Raw genomic sequence first — 19,157 nt, 5'->3', positions numbered from 1 at the left:
CAGAAAATGCATATCACATAATTTTTAGAAAGTCTTAGTCAAGTTTTCTTTTGGATTTACGCTAATGCTGCCATCACCTGTAATGTGCTAACTCCTGTCACAATGATATGGTGGTTCCTCCTGTAGATGAATTGGTACAAATAGAACCGTATTGACCCAAACCTTGCATTGATATTTCCTGAACAGTTCATGAAAAGTCATCTTCAACCTTTGTTTCTATTACAGACTGTTTTCATTAAAGTTTACACTGAAATATTTAAAGCCACAACTTTACATGCACCAAAATGAAAACAGAGAAAAAACATTAAGAGTAATAACAAAAGACATTAAGTAAAATCAGCAACTATCACTTAAATTGTGAGACACAACAGTATTCATTCTCTGGCTGTCATCATTAGTAGGTTCAAAATCCAAAAGTCATTACCAATGAAACAGCAAGAAATCAGTAGTTTTGAAAATACAGACTATGTATTACTTGGATTAAATTTGCATCTCAAGTATGGAACACCTTTTCTCTTTTTACAGCAGTGTCTTCTGAAATGGGTAGAAAAACTACTAGATAAACACAAGCTGTAAAAACAAATGAGCCACAGGAATCCTTGTGTCTACACCGCACTTGTGAGTTATGACTGCCTTCTTGTGGTTTCACAGACTTCACACTTACCACTTCTAAGACTGATCTCAACTGAGGTCTTACTCTACTTAGCAGAAGTTTCTATCAATCTGCAAAAGAATCCAGATGAAATAAACTTCACTTCACTAAGCAATAGGAGGAATTAAATACACTGACACTAACTTGAAGATATTACAATTAAATATGGAATCTCACACTAAGGCATATACTTTGGGCCAAATCCTGCACACATTTCTTGGGGTTAAGTAATCCAATTGAAGTGAACAGAAACTAGTCTAATAGCATTAATATGGGAAGCAAAAGATGGTTTGTCAACTATGTGTTTGTAGGCTCTATTTTAAAAACCCCACCCTTCTCAAATGCTACTGTGACTTTTTTGTCGTGTCATAAAGTAGATTTGCTATATAAATGAAATAATGAGACAATAAAAGTATGTGCTGGCTCAAAGATATGACAGAAATGTAGCCCACTGTGAAATTAACACCAAAAAGAACAAAACACATTCTAAAAATGTAATATTTACTTATGCAAAATACAGTATAAATGTAGACACACAGGACCTATTTTAGCATACTCGAAAAAACATGATTGATTTACCAAAAACAACAGTAATATTCCAGGTTTCAGAAATGCATGCATGCTGCTTTTAATGCTGATTTGATTTTAGAACTGACAATTACAGTCCATATTACTATTCTGTATACTTATAAGATTATCGATTAGTTGAATGATTCCCAACAGCATATGATGTGGTACATTTACCACAGGCTACATTTGCCTGTGTTTGACTGGACTGCCTACCAGCTGATCATAAAATCATAAAAGCATAGAATCATTTAGGTTGGAAAAGACCCTTAAGATCATCAAGTCCAACCATTAACCTATCACTGCCAAGTCCACCACGAACCATGTCCTTAAGCACTACATCTACACATCTTTTAAGTACCTCCAGGGATGGGGACTCAACCACTTCCCCGGGCAGCCTGTTCCAGTGCCTGACTACCCTTTCGGTGAAGAAATTTTTCCTAATATCCAATCTAAACCTCCCCTGGTACAACTTGAGGCCATCTCCTCTTGTTTTATTGCTTGTTACTTGGGAGAAGAGACTGACACCCACCTTGCTACAATCTCCTTTCAGGTAGTTGTAGAGAGCGATAAGGTCTCCCCTCAGCCTCCTTTACTCCAGGCTAAACAACCCCAGCTCTCTCAGCCGCTCCTCATAAGACTTGTGCTCTAGACCCTTCACCAGCTTCATTGCCCTTCTCTGGACACGCTCCAGCATCTCAGTGTCCTTCTTGTAGTGAAGAGCCCAAACCTGAACACAGTATTCAAGGTGCAGCCTCACTAGTGCCAAATACAGGGGCACTATCACTTCCCTAGTTCTGCTGGCCACACTATTACTGATGCAAGCCAGGATATTGTTGGCCCCAGGGTGTCTCCACACTAGGAAGTCATGTGAACCACAGGAACACATCTGTTGAGCAAAACAACTGGTGTTGATGGACTTGATGTCTGCACTACACATATGCCAACTTGCCTTTTCCCTTAAACTCGTTCTAGCCATGGACACAATGCCCATTAGTTGCTAAAGTACATTAGGTCCCCCTGGATCATCTCTTCCAGTCATGTTCACCCAGAAGAAATCCACTGCATGAACTCTCAGATTGGTCCATGATGTGAAACAAAAGATGAACATGATGCTCAGGAGACTCACTCCAAAAGCAAAGTCTGATCCATGTTAAAACATTAATGTGTAGATGCACCTCAGACACTTCTAACATCTCCCACAAACACACTAGAGTAGTATTTCAGTGCTTCCTACTAGACTAGATTTTTCTCAGATGCCACACTGTTTCAGGGCCATTCAAGGCAATGTTGCTTTCTGGACTTGCAAAACACTTAGGGTTCTGGTGTCTCATGTCCTTAAGAAACTAAGCATTAAAAAAAAAACAAAACAAAACCTGCACATTTTTACATCATCTACAATGTCCATTATAAATACTCTAACTGTAAACTATATGAACACAGGATACTCCATGCAGGTTGCATTGTCATGGAGTCATTTCTGATTACAAAACTGCTAAATTCATTGTATTACATACCAGCCATGTGATGTTTTACTGTATTTTCTCCTATTCTGTTCTGGCATGTATGGGAGGGACATCATTATATACTACACTTGTATATTTGGCAAGAGTATGGGTACACACCTGCCCTTGAAACTTAACAGCTCTTCAGTACCCATGTTATTGTGACTCAATATCAGGCACCATCAAATTTTATGCTCACACTCTTGTACTTAACATACTAATTATTTCCAATACAATTGCACGAAATTCACATGATAAATTTCAGGAATATTTTTCCTTTCTCTTTGGCATATGTCATTAGTTTATAAGATACTAAATATTTCAAGCAGTAGTAGCAGCCATATCCACCACAAGCTGATGGATACATATATTTTCATCTCGTTTTAAAAGAAAAACAAACAAACAAAAAAATGAATAAATTCCATGCAGTAAGTACCTTTCTCAACAGAAAATATCTGTGACGAATATCCCCTATCTTATTCCAATTGTCTTGATATATCACTATAAAATTTCTCCTCTTTGATCTGTGAAAGCCAACAAGCTCAATGAACATCATTGCCTATATAAATACTTTGTTTCACTATCCTGAGTTCTTTTAATATTGTAAAAGCATGTAGAAAAGTGTGATCCCAGCAGTAAAAAAGAGCACAAATAATGATCCTACAGATTAAATATGCAGTCTAAAATTTGACTATATTTATACATTAGCAGTTCCACAGACCCATTTGTATTTATAAATAAAGTTTTCTATACAAAAATCCTATTTTAGAAGAATTATTGATGTGCATAGCAAAGCTCTCAAAAGTAACAAGTGTCAAAATTAACACAGTCCTTGGAGCTCTAACAGTTGTTTAAAACAGTCTTTGGGGATTTTTTCCATAGAAGACCTGGCTCAGTGAGTGAAGTGCACCTTACCAGACCTGGGATTTCCTAGAAACATTTGCAAAAGGGTTGTGTGGTCATTCAGGAATTAAAGAACTCTCCAAATTAAAATGACCCTTGGACTCATAAACAGAACAGCCTATCCTCAATCTGAACAAAAAACAACACAATATTGTTAACATACACTCAGAAAGCACTAATTCAGAGAAACATATGTCAGCCACACAAAAAAAGCTTTCACCACAACAGTTAAAGCAGCATTTCAGGAATAAGTCTTATTCCCCAGACATATTTTAATTGCTACAGTCTTTCCATACATCTGCCTTCATTGTAGACATTACAGAAAGACAGACAAGATGTAACGGGTACAGCTTAATTAGCCCACAACTTTATTGTCTCATCTCTAAAGCACAACCCAACAACAAATCACATCGTGCAAGTTAACACTTTTCTCTCCATTGCTCCTATTGGATTGACCATCGGCCTGTCCCTTCCCAACCCAGCTCTCGCTTCTGCAGAAAGCCACCACACAGGACTGCCACATTAAACCAATAATAAAGACTGGCAGATGCCAGTTGTGTACTGGTCGGGTACCACATATCACATCACATAATCAATGTCCTTCTCCTAATTGTATCGTGTAACAAATAGGTTGTCACGGCCCCCTTCCCTTGACTTCAGCTCAGTGCTGCTCTCTTTCATCAAGTCCCAGACCTGTAAACCCTGTTCATATTTCTCTCCAGACCACATTTTTACTCCCATCCTATTTTAAGGAACTGCAACAGCTCCCAGAGCAGCAAAGGCTGCAATGACATTGTGTTGACAATAGATGAAAAACAGGCATCAAGTGAAGGAGCACACAGAAGGGTGGGTGAGTCTTTCCCTTTCCACTTGAAATTTAACATGCCTGCTAACCTGATCCTGGCTTGGTTCCTTCGGCCCTGCAACACCGATAGTATATTCCTGAGAGAAGAGCCAGCCTGTTAATGCAGGTTACAATAGATACAATCCATTTCTTCAGTTTTCTTAGGAGCTTTTTCTGGTTTGTTAAGAACTGTATGCCACAAGAAACATATATTACACAGGACAACTGCTGCAGTCCAGTCTTCTAGACCACCCTGCAACCAACCTAAGACTGTGAAAGGACAGATGAGAGGGAAAGAAAACTGACATGAAATTCTATTATTTGAGAAAGATATAACATACTAAAACTACATTTACAGTTCAAGCTACAGGGATATTAACTGGATCTTTCTACAGCAACAATCTTCAGTGGAAGATTTACATTGCCTCATCATATTGTCATAAAACTTTCTACAAACATAAACAGTCTGATAACTAGCTAATGAAGACATACCATAAAAAGAAAATAAATCTCTCTTCAAGGCAGGACTGAAGCATTTGTCATTAACACATCTGGTTACCAGAGATATAGCTGTTATGCAGAGCAATCATTTCCTAACAGGTCCATCAGGTTTAAGACATCTCTAGCATCAGGTGAAAGAATTAAAAATTAAGACAGGTTAATTTGCATTGAAGTTATTGAAAGGCTTGTAATATGGGAGGTGTCAAAGCTCAGCCTAAGTCCCTACCCAAGCCACAGAATTTTAAAATGTCAAGTTAATGTAAACAATTGGATATGGAATTTCCACATAATTCCACTGCAAGGATCACACAAGTTCTAAAGCCTAGAATTTTCTTTTATATAAATCTTGGACCTAAATTAACAGTCACAAAAGAAAAACATTATCATGTATAGCTTCAAGTGCATAAAATGTGGACAACTGAGGTTAATACTAGTTGTTAACATCTTGAATTCTCAATCGGCTTTTTATATTAAAATTTTGTTTCTCTTTCTTAAATCATCTATATTTGCAGAACTGACAAATATTTTAGTTGTTCCATCTTTGGAAAGTCTCAGATACTGGTGGCATGCTCCAGGAATTCTACCCCAATTATAATGTTTCCTTCCATTTTACCAGCCTTCTCACCTGTGTAAAGCAATTAAGAAAGACAGTGAAGTGAAGTGGGTTGTGGTACTACAAATATGTTGATAATATTCAAGTTTCTTTTTCATTGGGCTGAGGAGCTCTGCTTGATTTGCTTTCTCAGTGGGAAGGTCATGGATGAGAACAACTTGACTGAGGCTCGATCTATACCAGATGGGTCTACTAGGTATGAGTAAGCATCTTAGGGGCATGAAAATTTGACATCTGCTCCTATTATTAAGAGGATAAGCCATGCCTGTTGATGAAACTTACAGGGATGCTTTGGAATCCCTGAGGGCACCTGGGTACATAGAGTAAAAATCAGTAACTGGGCAATACCTCATTTTTTAAAAACATAATTATTTACTTTCTTTAGTGGTACTCAGCTCTGGTTACATCAAAAATTGCTTCTACCTTTCCTTACCATCTGAAGGAATCTCTTCTAAAATATCTTAATTTGAAGTCAAGGTGCTCATCTCGAGTACTGTGTGCTGTTTTGGGCCCCACAGTACAAAAAGGATACAAAGCTACTAGAGAGCGTCCAAAGAAGAGCCATAAAGATGGTGAAGGGTTTAGAGGGGAAGTCATATGAGGAGCGGCTGAAGTCACTTGGTCTGTTCAGCCCGGAGAAGAGGAGACTGAGGGGAGACTTCATCACGGTCTACAGCTTCCTCACAAGGGAAGGATGAGGGGCAGGTGCTGATCTCTTCTCCCTGATGACCAATGATAGGACCCGAGGGAACAACAGGAAGATATGCCAGGGGAGGTTTAGGTTGGACATTAGGAAAAGGTTCTTCACTCAAAGGATGGTGGAGCACTGGAACAAGCTCCCCCGGGAGGTAGTCACGGCGCCAAGCCTGACAACATTCAAGAAGCATTTGGACAACACCCTCAGACGTATGGTGTGAATTTTGGGGTTGTCCTATGCAGGGACAGGAGTTGGACTCGATGATCCTTGTGGGTCCCTTCCAACTCAGGACATTCTATGATTCTATGATTCTATGCTTTGCATCTGGCAAATAACTGGAAATTCAGTTTTACTTTGTCCTAAAGGCATAGTATCATTTTCTACTGCTCTGAATTGTAAAGGATGATGTCAAGACGCAGTAAGATGGTATTTAACAAATTCAAGTTAATTTTCTTTAAACAGCACACTGGAAATTTTCTTGTTTTTATCTATACCTTCTATACATTCTATACATTTATCTATACATTCTGAACAGACATTTCCGGTTCCTTCCTTCAATTTGGAAAGTGTCTGAGGATAGGTTTAACTTTCAAGGTTAGTCCACTTTGCTGCTCTTTTCTTCTACTCGAGAAAAGGAAGCATTTTGAACACCATTTTGAAATAATTATTGCTTGCTGTTGCACATTTATTGCCACTGTAATTACAGCTTTGGTGCTGCTCAGTGCTCAAATGTATATGTGTGTGATTCTATGATTAAACTAGATCTCTTACAAGATGAGCTAATATGCTGCATGTGCTGCATCAAATACATTTCTACTCCACTTGGTCAGTGAGGATACATTGGATAGAAAATGCATGAAAATTACCAAAAGCCTACTGTCTTTCATACTGTTTATTCAATTTTTTTAACTCAAAGAAAAAAAGCAACAATAAGCTGCTAGCTGCAAAAATCTACATCTTCTTTCCTTATTTATTCTGACAAATATCTCCCATAGAAGCTACTAAGCACTATATGAAGAGTGACACACACCTCATTAATTGGATGATTTTTACCTCTTTGTGTCAGTTTGTCTAACCCCAAATGTTCCTTCCACCTACTGCAGATCCAGACTGACCAACGTTTGGCTAATTCGTGATCTCTCAGTTCACAGTTGCATAGAAGAAATGTCAAGACAGAAGAAAGCCTCAAGCTCTCCTAGTTCCAGTTCCCTTCCCAAAATTGCTAGATATGAATCAAATGTCAACATATTATACACTCTTTGTGACTAAGAAAAATGGGGGCAGGTAATGATTTGATTCATTATTGTCTAGCTGTAGTTACACAGTAATGGGATTTCATTGTTTTCAAAGGAGCTATAACCATCACCTAATTGGAAAAAAAAAAAAAAACAAACCACACCCTGTTGAATTAGTTTCCATGTAGGAACAGAAATTTTGAAAAATATTGACAAGCAGTCACTGTATTAGGACACATTATTTTTATTGTTATTATTATCATTATCATCATCATCATCACCCCTTCCTCAGCATTTGACTATTTGCTGCTTCACATATCTGTTCATCCATGTACTAAATTCCAACAATACCCAAAGTCTTCCCGCAAGTGATGTTAAGAAATGAGTTTACAGTGTCTAGGTCCAGAAATGCCCTAAGGCCTGACTGGAAAGTTCCAGTAGGGCAAAGAAATAATTAACAGTTAAAAAGCATTATCAATTAACTACACGTGATGTATAGCCCTAGATCTATGGCCTAAATCACAAGTTGAGAAACCACGTTAATGTATGTGAACAGTGATTACTTGTGTTCTTTTTTTTAATATAAGTTAATGTGAAGACAACTCCCCTAAAGAGTAATCCATAAAAAAAGAAAAACAGAAGTATGCTTATAAATTCTTATAAGAATGGCAGGGAAGGTTGAACTATGTTTGCACTGGATTAAATGAGTACATTATTCTCACCCAGTCTTCACCATCAACCACAATCTCTGACTCTCTGGACAGAATACATTTGTTCTGAAGCAACCTTATTATTTCCCTCATATTATCTTATTATAGGATCCACAGCAGCTGGATTGCAACCCTCACCGGCAGAAAAAACAGTGTCTTCACTACCTCGGCTATGTTTGCACTTTGAGTTGTGACCACTTGAGAAATTACAGTGGCAGCAGTTTGTCAAACTTCTGACTTGAAAGACAACATCCTTGTAGTAGACAGTGCCCAACACACTGCCTGGGAAGGCCACTTCACTTTCTTTACTGTATGGGAATAAAACGTATGTACAGCTCTTCTCTCATCACATGACCAAACTTTATTATATATGTGCAATACAGTAAATCCAGCACTTCTGAAAATGCACAGAACACATGCATAAGAAGATTCAAAGCTTTTCCTGAAGAACTGGGATTACATGCGTTCTGAATTAAATAGTAAGTAAATCACAGTATTGACTCAAGCGTGCAGGCTGCCGTCCATCACCAGAACATATTTCTGGTTGAAAACTCTCCAAAGAGTAAGTTCGTAATGTTTGGAGAGCAGGAATTGTTCAGAAAGCCAAAGTGGCCTGTTCCTTTGTCCCTCTTTTCTCACAATCCACCAATGCAGTTAAAGTCTTCAGGAAAGACAGAAACGAGGAGCAAGCTGCCACCACCAGAACACGCTCAGCCCATAAACTGCCTCCAGACTTCCAAATTACTTTTAAGAAAGAAATGAATGAAAACAAGCTGAAAAGAAACCAGTCACAGGTCAGCAGCATTACCTGGACAGGCTGCACACTTGAGCACCCCTGGTCTAGAACAAACTTAATGTTTATTTGCCAGCACTGGTATACATGACAGGACGACAAATTAGCTAGAACTTTGTGGTGAATTTTCTTGGAGGTTTTAGCTGTAACTGGAACTTCTAATGAAGACAAAAGGATTTTCAAACCACATTTTTACTAAACTGCAAACAAGAAAAAATAACCTTTTTAAACCAAGTAAAATTCCATGCAGCTGAGAAAGAACAGAAATAAAAAATATTTATAAACAACTCTTCCTACAGCCATTGTGTCTGTTCTCTGCTCCCAGCCTTAGTTTCAATTAATTGTGTCACAGTAAAATCTACAGTCCCCTCTACTCCTAGACAATGTCTCTTCCCAGAGTTGTGTGCCTGCTGGAGGTCACCTATCTCCAGCTTTCTCCCTTCTGAGACTCTCTGTCTCTTCTTTTGCTTCTCCTGCAAGTTCTGGAGCCATGCCTTCCTCAGGAATCTCAGCTGCTTACCAGGGGAGTCCCTCCCTTTGCAAGCTTGAGTCAAGTCACTTCTGTTTTAAAAGAACATAATGTAACATACAGACCAAGAAAAAACAAAATAAAACATTCAGTGTCCATAAAGGTATAATAAGCCACAGGGTTTTTTTTCTGATGAAAGATGCATGTATTTTCCTGTATTATATTTTCCATACATTAATATTTTTACATAACTTTGATGTCATACCCCTTTGACAGTCTAGAGGCACATTGGTGAAAATATGGTTCACAGAAGTCAATGGAAACTTGATAAAAGCTTTGGGCTGGTGTTGTTCCCCAAATCTGGAAATATCTGGTATTCTTTTTGGTGGATGGAAATGAATGTGTGATTCTTTTTAATGAAAGAATGAAAGGAACAGTACTCTATTTTCAAGTTTAAAGGGTCCACTTACTTTTCAACACCCCCAGTTCTCCATCTTCGTGTCCTGTGATCTCTTGGACATTAAAAGGCTAAAGAAGGGATACAGCTAGAGTTGGGATACCAAGTTCACAGCACTCTTCTTCACTGTTGACAAAGGCTGCATGGACCTAGTACTCATACAAGGACCTGATCCAGCTGAAATCAACAGAAGGTTTTTCATGGGCTTCAAAGGTTTTTGAAATATAAGGCCTTACAAGGCTCAGCTGTGGGAAAGGTCAAAAAATGAAGATTCTTGGTGTAAATTCCGAGGCAAGTGCTTTTTTGGTGCAAGGCTTACATTTGCTAGGCATTGACTACTTAATATCAACACATATGTGTCTTTCTTCTGTATCATATTCCTGATACACTCGGTCATTGATCGTATTTTCAATCTTTAAAAATATGGATACTAAACAACAGCACTTTCTTTTCCTGTTTACAGAAGTTGGGTATGTACTCAAATCCAGATAATCACAGAAAACCCAAATTCACACAGAATAGCCAACGGAGATGTAGGCCAGCTTGTGAATAATAATCTTCATTTGTAGACACACATAAATTCAGCACTCAGTCTTAAGAAATTTGCCCTTTGCAAAACGACAAATGTTCAGCATCTGGGAAATCAGTCTGGTTTTCAAGCTGTCTCAGAAATACATTGGGCTTTTTTTTTCCTTATAGAACACTTACTAAACCAAACACATTTAAATACAGTTCAGAGCACTTGTTAATCACAGAGACAACCCATATGCAGACAATGAATAATGTTTTAATAATAGTTTTAATATGAACATTACCTAGCTTATAGCCTTTCTCTCCCTAGTAAGTGGATATATGTTCAAACAGAAAAGGGATTTACATTTTAGAACTCCCAGTGGTTTTTTTTCAAAAGTTTTCTAATGCTTTTCAAAAGCAACATCTCCTCCCCCTCCCCTGTGACATTCAAACTATGCTTTGCCAATATTTTCTATACATAAAACGTCTGCCTCAAAACATATTAGCAACTTTTCTATTGCTTTTATTGCATTTGGTATCAGGCACATTTACCAAATTAATAGCAATTTTAATTTTATGAACAAAAGCAAGATGGCATGAAGAATTTTCTTCTAATATGTAAGCATCCACAAGTAAAATGCGAGAAAAGTATCTTGGCAACTCTTACTGTTCAATACAATTGGTTACCATTCACTTACATTTTCATACAGTTTATTTGATTTGTACTTAAAACTTACACTTGAGACACAGCCAAACACTCTAATTTGGGAAAGCAATGGTCAAGGTTAAGGTCTCAAATCTGAGTAATCTAAACTGCTAGAAAACAATGACCAGGGTCTGTAACCCCTGCACTCATATCAACTGTGCAAGCCTTCACTGATGCCAGAGACTTGAGTTTGTTTGTAAGGAAGTGAACGTAACTCCCACTGAAATCAGGGAGGTTCATACCAGACTAGGATAAGCTGCAAAGACTAACAGTGGTTCAATTCCACAATATGGTGAATAATGCAGGTGTTTTCACTAGATGCAACCATCATTATTCAAAACAAGCCTTTCGTCTTCAAAGTTTTTACAGAAGAACATGTTAGAAGATCTCTGCACCTCTTGTTCATGACAGCAGATATCAATAATAAGAGCACACCAAATGCCAGAATAATTATCCAGATCATACGCCATATGAACAATAAAGACAGAAGAATGACTGGGAATTTTAACAAGTTTTGAGAAAATCATAAAGTAATGTCAAATGTTTAAATTTGTCTGTGGAAAGAAATTAAGAGCGGTGTGCTTTATGAGACATACGAAAGTCAGAACTATTTAACACAAGGGCTATTTTTGGAAAGGAAATGAGTACTGAAATGGCAACACAAGCAGATGGCACACATTTCCTAAGTAGTAACATGTAGAAAAGATTGTGAACATGTCCCAAAAGATCTAAGCAAACTCGGTGCCTGGGCAGCCTGTCTATCCATCAGAATTGAAACATTCCAGGAATAACACACTACATATCTACTACATCTCATTACAAAAGTACTACCTATCTTTTCAAAAGATTTCATGGAAAGTATTTTAGGATTTTGGAATTATTCAAGACAGTTACAATAAATGGTTTCTTCATGATCTCCGTCTTTGCTACAGCAAAGCATAAAGAGGCACATGCACCCTAGACTTTCAGGCTAGCCTACAGCCTGGCCTACATCTGGAATCAATTGCAGATTTTTACAGGTGCAGTCACTTGGGAGTAACAAGCAATTTGAAGGCAGATGTGCTGGCATTTAGACAACTAGCTGCCTTACTTGTAGGTAAAATCTGCTATAGGGTATCTAGAGGTAGTCACTTGCACACTATTTGCTTGCAGATATAAAATCTGAGAACCTTTTATTATTTATTTAAAAGAATTGCCTGTTTTTCCTCAAAAACTTCAGTTGTCCTAACAGGTAACAGTCCATCTATAACAGTGAAAACAACCTGCTACCATCATATAGTTATCAGTCATTCAATATAACAAACTTTTAAGGCCTTATTTTTCCCTCTTACAGCTATTAAACATTATGCAACATACAGATCTATTAGCTTAAAAGAACATTTTTCCATCCTTTCAAAAACAATTTTGAGTTAGCCTTAGCTGATCTAGCTTAGTACTAATTCCTAAGTACTAATTCCTAGTACATTACTGTTAGATTTATACTAAATCACAGTTACAAGGGGAAATCTGTCAATAATTTCCCTTCATATATCACAAAACTGGCTTACCATTTGCAGGATGTCTACACTGTATCAAAAGTTGCAACTGTAACTCATCCACTACTCAAATAAGTTAGCTTAGGTATGAATACAGAAGCCCTATGTGACCAAGCTCATTCACATTGTTGCCAATATGCTTTTAAACAGTACCCATCTGAACGAGTTTAAAACAATACCTCATGAGCCTATTCAAGCAGTAATCACAATTCTGGATCACACTACTTGTATATATCCCAGTGATGCTGGATTTCCCTCTTAAGAATAAAGAAATGGATTTGCTAAAATTCAATTTATTATTGAGGACTATCCAAGCACCAAAAAAAAAAAAAAAGAAAAAAAATAAAGAAAACCACAGTGAGATGTACTGTTATCTAAAAATATGGAAAAAGAAAAAAATCTGACTGGATTTAGCATTAGCATTTTGTTTTTAATGCATTGACAACCATAAATGGTCATATATAAAGTAATGTAAGAAAAATTTAAATAGTGAAAATGAATTTAGAAGTGAGTACCAATATTTAGCGTGCATTGTATCTTTGAAATGTAACTACTCCTGTTCTCTGTTCTAGTCACTCCTCTGCATCTGGACAGCTGGGTCCAGTGCTGAGCTCCTCAGTACATGTGAGACATGGACAAAGGGCCACTAAGTACAGCAAAGGGCCACTAAGATTAAGGGATTGTAGCATCCCTCATATGAGAAGAAGCTGAGAGAACTGGATTGTTTAGCCTAGAACAGAAAAGGCTCAGAGGGTTCTCAGCAACATTTATAAATACCTGATGGTTTGGAGTAAAGAAGATGGAGGCAGACTCTTCTCAGTGGTGCCCAGAAACAGGACAAGAGGCAAGGGGGGAAAATTGGAGCACAGGAAATTCCATCTGAATGTAAGGAAACACTTTTTTTTTTTTTTTTTTTTTACCGTGTGGATGGTTGAACACTAGAACAGGTTGCCAAGAGGTGCTATCCAGCCTCAACTACTTTGTCACTCTGTGAGTGCGTGCCTGTGGCCCCTCTCTGTTCCTGCGACTCCATTCAGCAAACACAGCCGGTCAGTCTGACTGGTAACTACCGCCAGCCTCTTGCTGCCACCATTCTTCCATCCTCTGGCATGTTCTACCACCCTCTTAGCTTCTGACCCAGTAAACAAGATTGACACCTCCTCTATCTTAGCCAATTTGTCAAGTTTCACATATTAGGAAAGAAGACACTTGAGAGATGTGTAACCGATGGCAACTAAGACAAAAGATCCACAAGTTCACAGGTCCAAGTAAACACTGCTCTCCATACCATTTTTATGCTGAACCTTTAGCCTATGTGCTTACACTGATGTTCAAGCTCTTAGTCACAAAGAAAACTTTCAATCATGCTGTTTTCTGAACACAGCTCAGACGGCTGGCAGTAGAGGTTAAAATCCAAACTGTGTTTTCACTCAACTTGAAAACAGAACACTAAAGGTCACTGCCATGCCTGCTCCCCCAAAATGGAATGAGTTCATCCACAACTAATATCACAGATGGGAAAGGCTACACCCATAGACAGCAATGCAAGGAATTTAGTCTCACTCCACTAAAAAACGTAGGTTATACAGAAAAGCCCTAGCTAAACTAATCTGAGTATTCAAGCCTCTTTTCCAGCTAGCTATACGTCATCCCTATTTATATCCATACCCTTTTCAGGAATGCAAAAAATTGTGCAGTAACTGTGACCTCATTTTCATGAGGGTTTTACCTACTGTGCTAGGTTACTATAAAGCTAGATTCATAAATAAACTTTGGATACATCGTTAGAATCCCTGACTTTTTCCTTTACCTCAGCTAAAACGCTGAGAAGGGAACCGCCATAACATGAAAATGTTGAGGGAAAGAATGTATCCAATGACATCACCTTTCTTTACAACCTCAGTCCCTAAAACAGTGTGCTCTCTTCCACACAGGATTCACAATCTTGATATTTCTTGTGCAGGCAGGCACCCTTAACCCTTCCTTTCATTCCAAAACAGAGGAGGAATCTCGCTTCCCTTCTTATAAGGGCAGCTTTTGGGTTCCTCACTAACACAGAGACATACTCTTTTAGACGACAGCCCAATGGGTACAACACTGATTATGATACAGGACTGTCAGATTCAAATCGACATCTTCTCCACTGTAGGCAGGCCACTTGATTGTCGTGCTCTTGGTTATTGGAAGAACACTCAGCATCGTCCCCTGTTCTTGTGATTTGCAGAGAATTTTGCCTGAAACAAAGCACAGCAGTAGGAACTCTACCCTACTTGTCAATGCAGTCACCCAGGAGCCTGGATGGATTCCAGTAATGCTCCAATTACTCCCTCAGACATGTTACACAACAGTCCTTGTAAAACCCTGGTCTCGACACCCAAAATAGCTAAAAGTGAGTATCCTAAACATTAGGGTAGAGAGCTCTGTTCTCTTTTCCCTACTCTTTCTGGTCACAGGTCAACGAATGCTTCATTCAGTGCTGTCCAATGGCCCAAGTTACACAGTTGGGATAAAAAAGTTTTCTCTCACCTGCAAAAGGCCAAAACAAGCTAAAGCTCAATGCTGCACACACTCCAGGAAGACAGAAGTGGTATGTCAGAGTCCCTTCAGTCATAGATTGAACATCATTCTCTACTGCGGATGAGTATGTAATTAATATGCTCTACATAAAAAAAGAAACCACTATGACCCATTCTGCTTACATTTTTTGTTTGTTTGCTTTTTTATGAAAGGACCTTGTGCCAGCATGTTCTGTGTGAAACTTCCCAGCCTGTAGATAGGCCATAGATAGATATAAAATGTACATATTTCATTGGGCTATAAGACCCATGTGGTGCAATATCTCTCATATTGATCCCAAACGTCCTTTGGTGTAACCTCTACCCAGAATTCCCGAACACTCCCAAAACTGGAAAACTTCCCTGGCCATGGGAATTTTATAGCAAAAAGCAGGCATCTGTGCCTCTTCAACAGGCGTTCTGAAGATCACAGACTTTTGATTTAGGTGACTAATTCTTCTCCTAGCCCACATGAATAGCCTACATGGAAGAAAAAAAAAAAAAAAAGAAGTAAATTATTTGACCTGTGCATCGGTTAAAATAATTCCCCACCAAGAATGCACCTTTAAAATAGGCTTAGAACTGCTTTCCAAATGTAAATTAATAAATAGATTTTTTTTAAAAAAAGAACACCTCTCTTGACCCTTTCACAAATAGGCATGTAAAGAAAAATGGGTGAAAATTCTCTGTGAGGGAAAATGAATGAAAATATCTTGTGAGCATTTTGGAAATTTGAAAAATATCAGTTGGTATTCAAACAAGGGACCCAGCAAGTAGAGAATTAATCCTGATTTCCTATTCATACATCTTGGACCTTATTCCCTGTAAAATGTTGTTAGTGATGTGGTTCTGGTACCATGAACTACATGAAATGAACTCTCTCTGAAGTGTTGGGGAGTGCACCTCCAATGAAGCATCCAGCTGCTGTCTCCCTGACCCCCACCGCTGAGGCTGTATCTAAAGCCAGGCTGGGAAATGAGTGTATCAGTCTTCTTTCAATTCTTGCTCTAACTGGGAGACACTAGAGTTCCCTCCTGCTCCAGCTGGGACGAGCTAATGTTTAGTTTGCTTCAAAGGTTGAATCAGATTACAAGATAAGTGGGCATCTCTTAAATGAAAAGAACTCCAGAAATTGCTACCAGTTGGGATGAAGGGGGGGGGGGGGGGTGTCGGATGTTTAGAAGGAGGGAGAAGAGAGAGAGATGAAAGCAGGATCATATCCTTTAGCGCTCATGGAATAATATGGCCCAGACCTGCATGTCCTGCGGTCCACTGTGTATTATCATTCTCTTGTGAGAACGCTTTCTGTCCTCTAAAACTCTCCTCCCTTCCCTCATTAAAAGACAATGGAAAGCTTAACTTTTATAAACGAGAGCACTTTATTTTCCAAACATTACAGTCGTTTCATGTCTAGCAGAAGTTTGATCCCTGGTAATTTAGATAAATTACCGTGTGCTTTAGCAGGTTGGGGTTAAAACTCGGAGATTTTCAACTGATTACAAAAAAAGAGCCAGTTATCAAGTCCTAACTGAGTAATTCGCAGCTTATTTCACCCTTGCTAATTAAAATGTAATCACTATTGTTTGGCAATGTGCATTCTGTCAGCAGTTTCACGTCGGAAAAGAAATCTTGCCAAGAAAACACAAAAAAAAAGCTTTTCACTAGGAATTGGCTTGATTTAAACTGCCTCTTTAGCCACTGAAACTGTAAAACAAGTAAGTTACAACCGCCTGACAGCGCAATAAAAAATACTAATCCCTCTCGGAGATAATGAACTATTTTAACGGAGACCCTCCTTTCAAGCCATCGGGTGAAGCGGAGACCACGCCGGCAGCGAGCGCCCCGCCGCCCGGGGCCCCGGCGGAGCTGCGGGAGAAGCGGGGCGGCGGGCAGGGCAGCGCCGGGGCGGGAGCGGGGGCCGCCACTTCCCCACCCGCCTCGGGGTGCGTCCCCGGTCTCTGTAGCCCCAGGCCGGTTACAGGCACCGACCAGCTCCTGCTGCCGTTGGAAGGAAGGCGTTCAGCTTTCCTTTCGCACTGACTTCTTTTTAACTGGGGTTACCCTTAAGCATCTCTCATGCCAGCCCTTTGTGCCAAGCCCTTAGCCCTGACCGCTGCTTTCCCCAAACCTCTGTCCGAGCGGCTGACAGGAACAGGAGCAGGAGGAGGAGCAGGGCAAGCGGGCGGCGCGCTCGCCGCTCGGTCCCCTGCGGGCTGCAGAGACGCCATCCCGAAAGGTGGAGGTGGCTCCCTCCCCACCGGGCTGCCCAGCCCCGTCCGAAAGGGGTTTAGGGGACAGGGAGGGAGAAAGGCTGGCGGTTTTGGAGGGTTTCCGTCATTTGGATGGAGTCGACTCGGTTTAACTCTTGCACAATGTCGAACAGGTGGGGACGGGAGAAGGGAAAGGTGCGTGCCTAACTGGAAGACGGGAACGGACGGGCAGATTCCCGCTGCTGTTACACCACCTCCCGCACCGCTGCCAGCGCCGTCGCTTTCGGGGCTCGCCCTCCCTCATTTCATTTTTGTGCCCTGCAGGTCTCCCGCCACTTCAACCTCCTTTCCCCCAACTTCATGTCCCATGTCCCCATGTCCATGTCCCATGGACCCCCATGTCCCCTCTCCCGTTAGCCACAGATGTGCCCCTGTTTCACAAAACAATGTGTTATCCCCACCCTCGCCTTCCAGCAGGTCGGAACCAAGTATTACACCTTCCCGATCATCGCTCTTAAAAAAATAAGCTCAAACTTTCCCACCAGGCCGGAGAAGCGAACCACCCGCGGGCGGCAGCGCGCAACGACCCGCCCGGCCCGCGGGCAGGCGGAGCCCCGCGGCATCGCCCCAGCACCGCCCGCTGCTGGGAAGCACAAGCGCACCCCGGCCCGGGAGCACCGTGCTGCGGCCGCCTCGCCCGCCCCACGGCCTCGGACATCACCGGAGGCAGCGGCCGGGGCCCGTCCCGCCGCGCCAGAGGCAGCGGCAGCGGCAGGGCGCGCCGAGCACCTGCGAGGGGCCGGGGCGGAGCGGTGCCCGCTCCTCGCCCCGCCGCCCGGCCGGCGGGCTGCTGACAGCGTGCGGCGGGGCGCGGCGTGCCGGGAGCCCCGCGATCCGCCGCCTCCTCCCGGCGACCGGCGGGTCCGGGCGCTGCCGCGGGGCCGTGCCCACCTGTCCGCCGCCTCCAGGTGCTGGCGGCGGCAGCCGCAACGCGCCCGCCATCCCGCGGGGAAACGGCCCCCCGAGTTCGCCGGCGGCGCTCCGGCCCCGGCCGTCCTTTCCGCGCCCACCGCGCCACGGCCGGTGCCCAGGGACACCCACCCGCCGGGCGGCGCCGTGCCCCTACCTGGAAATGCTTGAAGAAGGCGGAGATGCGGGTGATCTGGAGGCTCAGGCACCTGGAGGTGCATCTGGCGGTGGAGAAAGCCTCCTCCTGCCTGCGGGCGGCGGCGGCGCCGGCCCCCGGCCCGGCGGGGCTGCCGCAGGCGGCCGTTACCCAGAGGAGCAGGGCGAGGGACGCGCCGGGCGCCCTCCGCACCATCGCTCTGCGGGAGAGGAGGGCAGGGGGGCGGCCGGGCGCTGCGGGGGGCGGCAGGCGCCGGGGTAAGCTCCCGCTCGGCGGGCTGGTGCCGGGCTGCGCTGGGGACAGGCACCTCCGCGCCGCAGAAACTACACAAGAAAGTTCAATCATTCAACTCCCCTGCTCCCGCCCGCCCCGGCCCACAGCCCTCCCCCGCCCGGCAGCGGGCGGGCCGAGGCTGACAGCGGCCGCGCCATTGGCTGCGCCGGGCGCCAGTGGCGGGGCGGGCGGGCCGGGCGGCCGCGGGCAGGTCGGGCCGGCGGGGCCGCCGCTGGCCGGCGGGGCCTTCGCCGCAGGCCGCCACCTGTGGGGCAGCGGGGCGGGCGGCGGCC

At 42.1% G+C, this 19,157-nt stretch overlaps 1 protein-coding gene across 2 annotated transcripts in view; it reads right to left on the bottom strand.

The window, feature by feature from the left end:
* The window catches only part of ANOS1 (anosmin 1), a 149,384-nt gene extending 130,448 nt beyond the window's left edge, over window positions 1-18,936 (bottom strand). For both annotated transcript variants that reach the window (XR_015705068.1, XM_087758953.1), the window contains exon 1: window positions 18,592-18,936. Coding sequence is in view for 1 of the 2 variants with exons in the window: in XM_087758953.1 (XP_087615079.1) it covers window positions 18,592-18,936 (345 nt within the window). In the remaining variant the exon portion in view is untranslated. The remainder of the gene's footprint in view (window positions 1-18,591) is intronic.
* Window positions 18,937-19,157: the final 221 nt, after the last annotated feature.

Source organism: Nipponia nippon, unplaced genomic scaffold (assembly GCF_047370975.1).
Source record: "Nipponia nippon isolate SJK-2023a ecotype South Korea unplaced genomic scaffold, ASM4737097v1 scaffold_2, whole genome shotgun sequence".
Taxonomy (NCBI): Eukaryota; Metazoa; Chordata; class Aves; order Pelecaniformes; family Threskiornithidae; genus Nipponia; species Nipponia nippon.
Note: the sequence above shows the minus strand (reverse complement) of the source record. Positions and strands in the feature narration are given on the sequence as shown.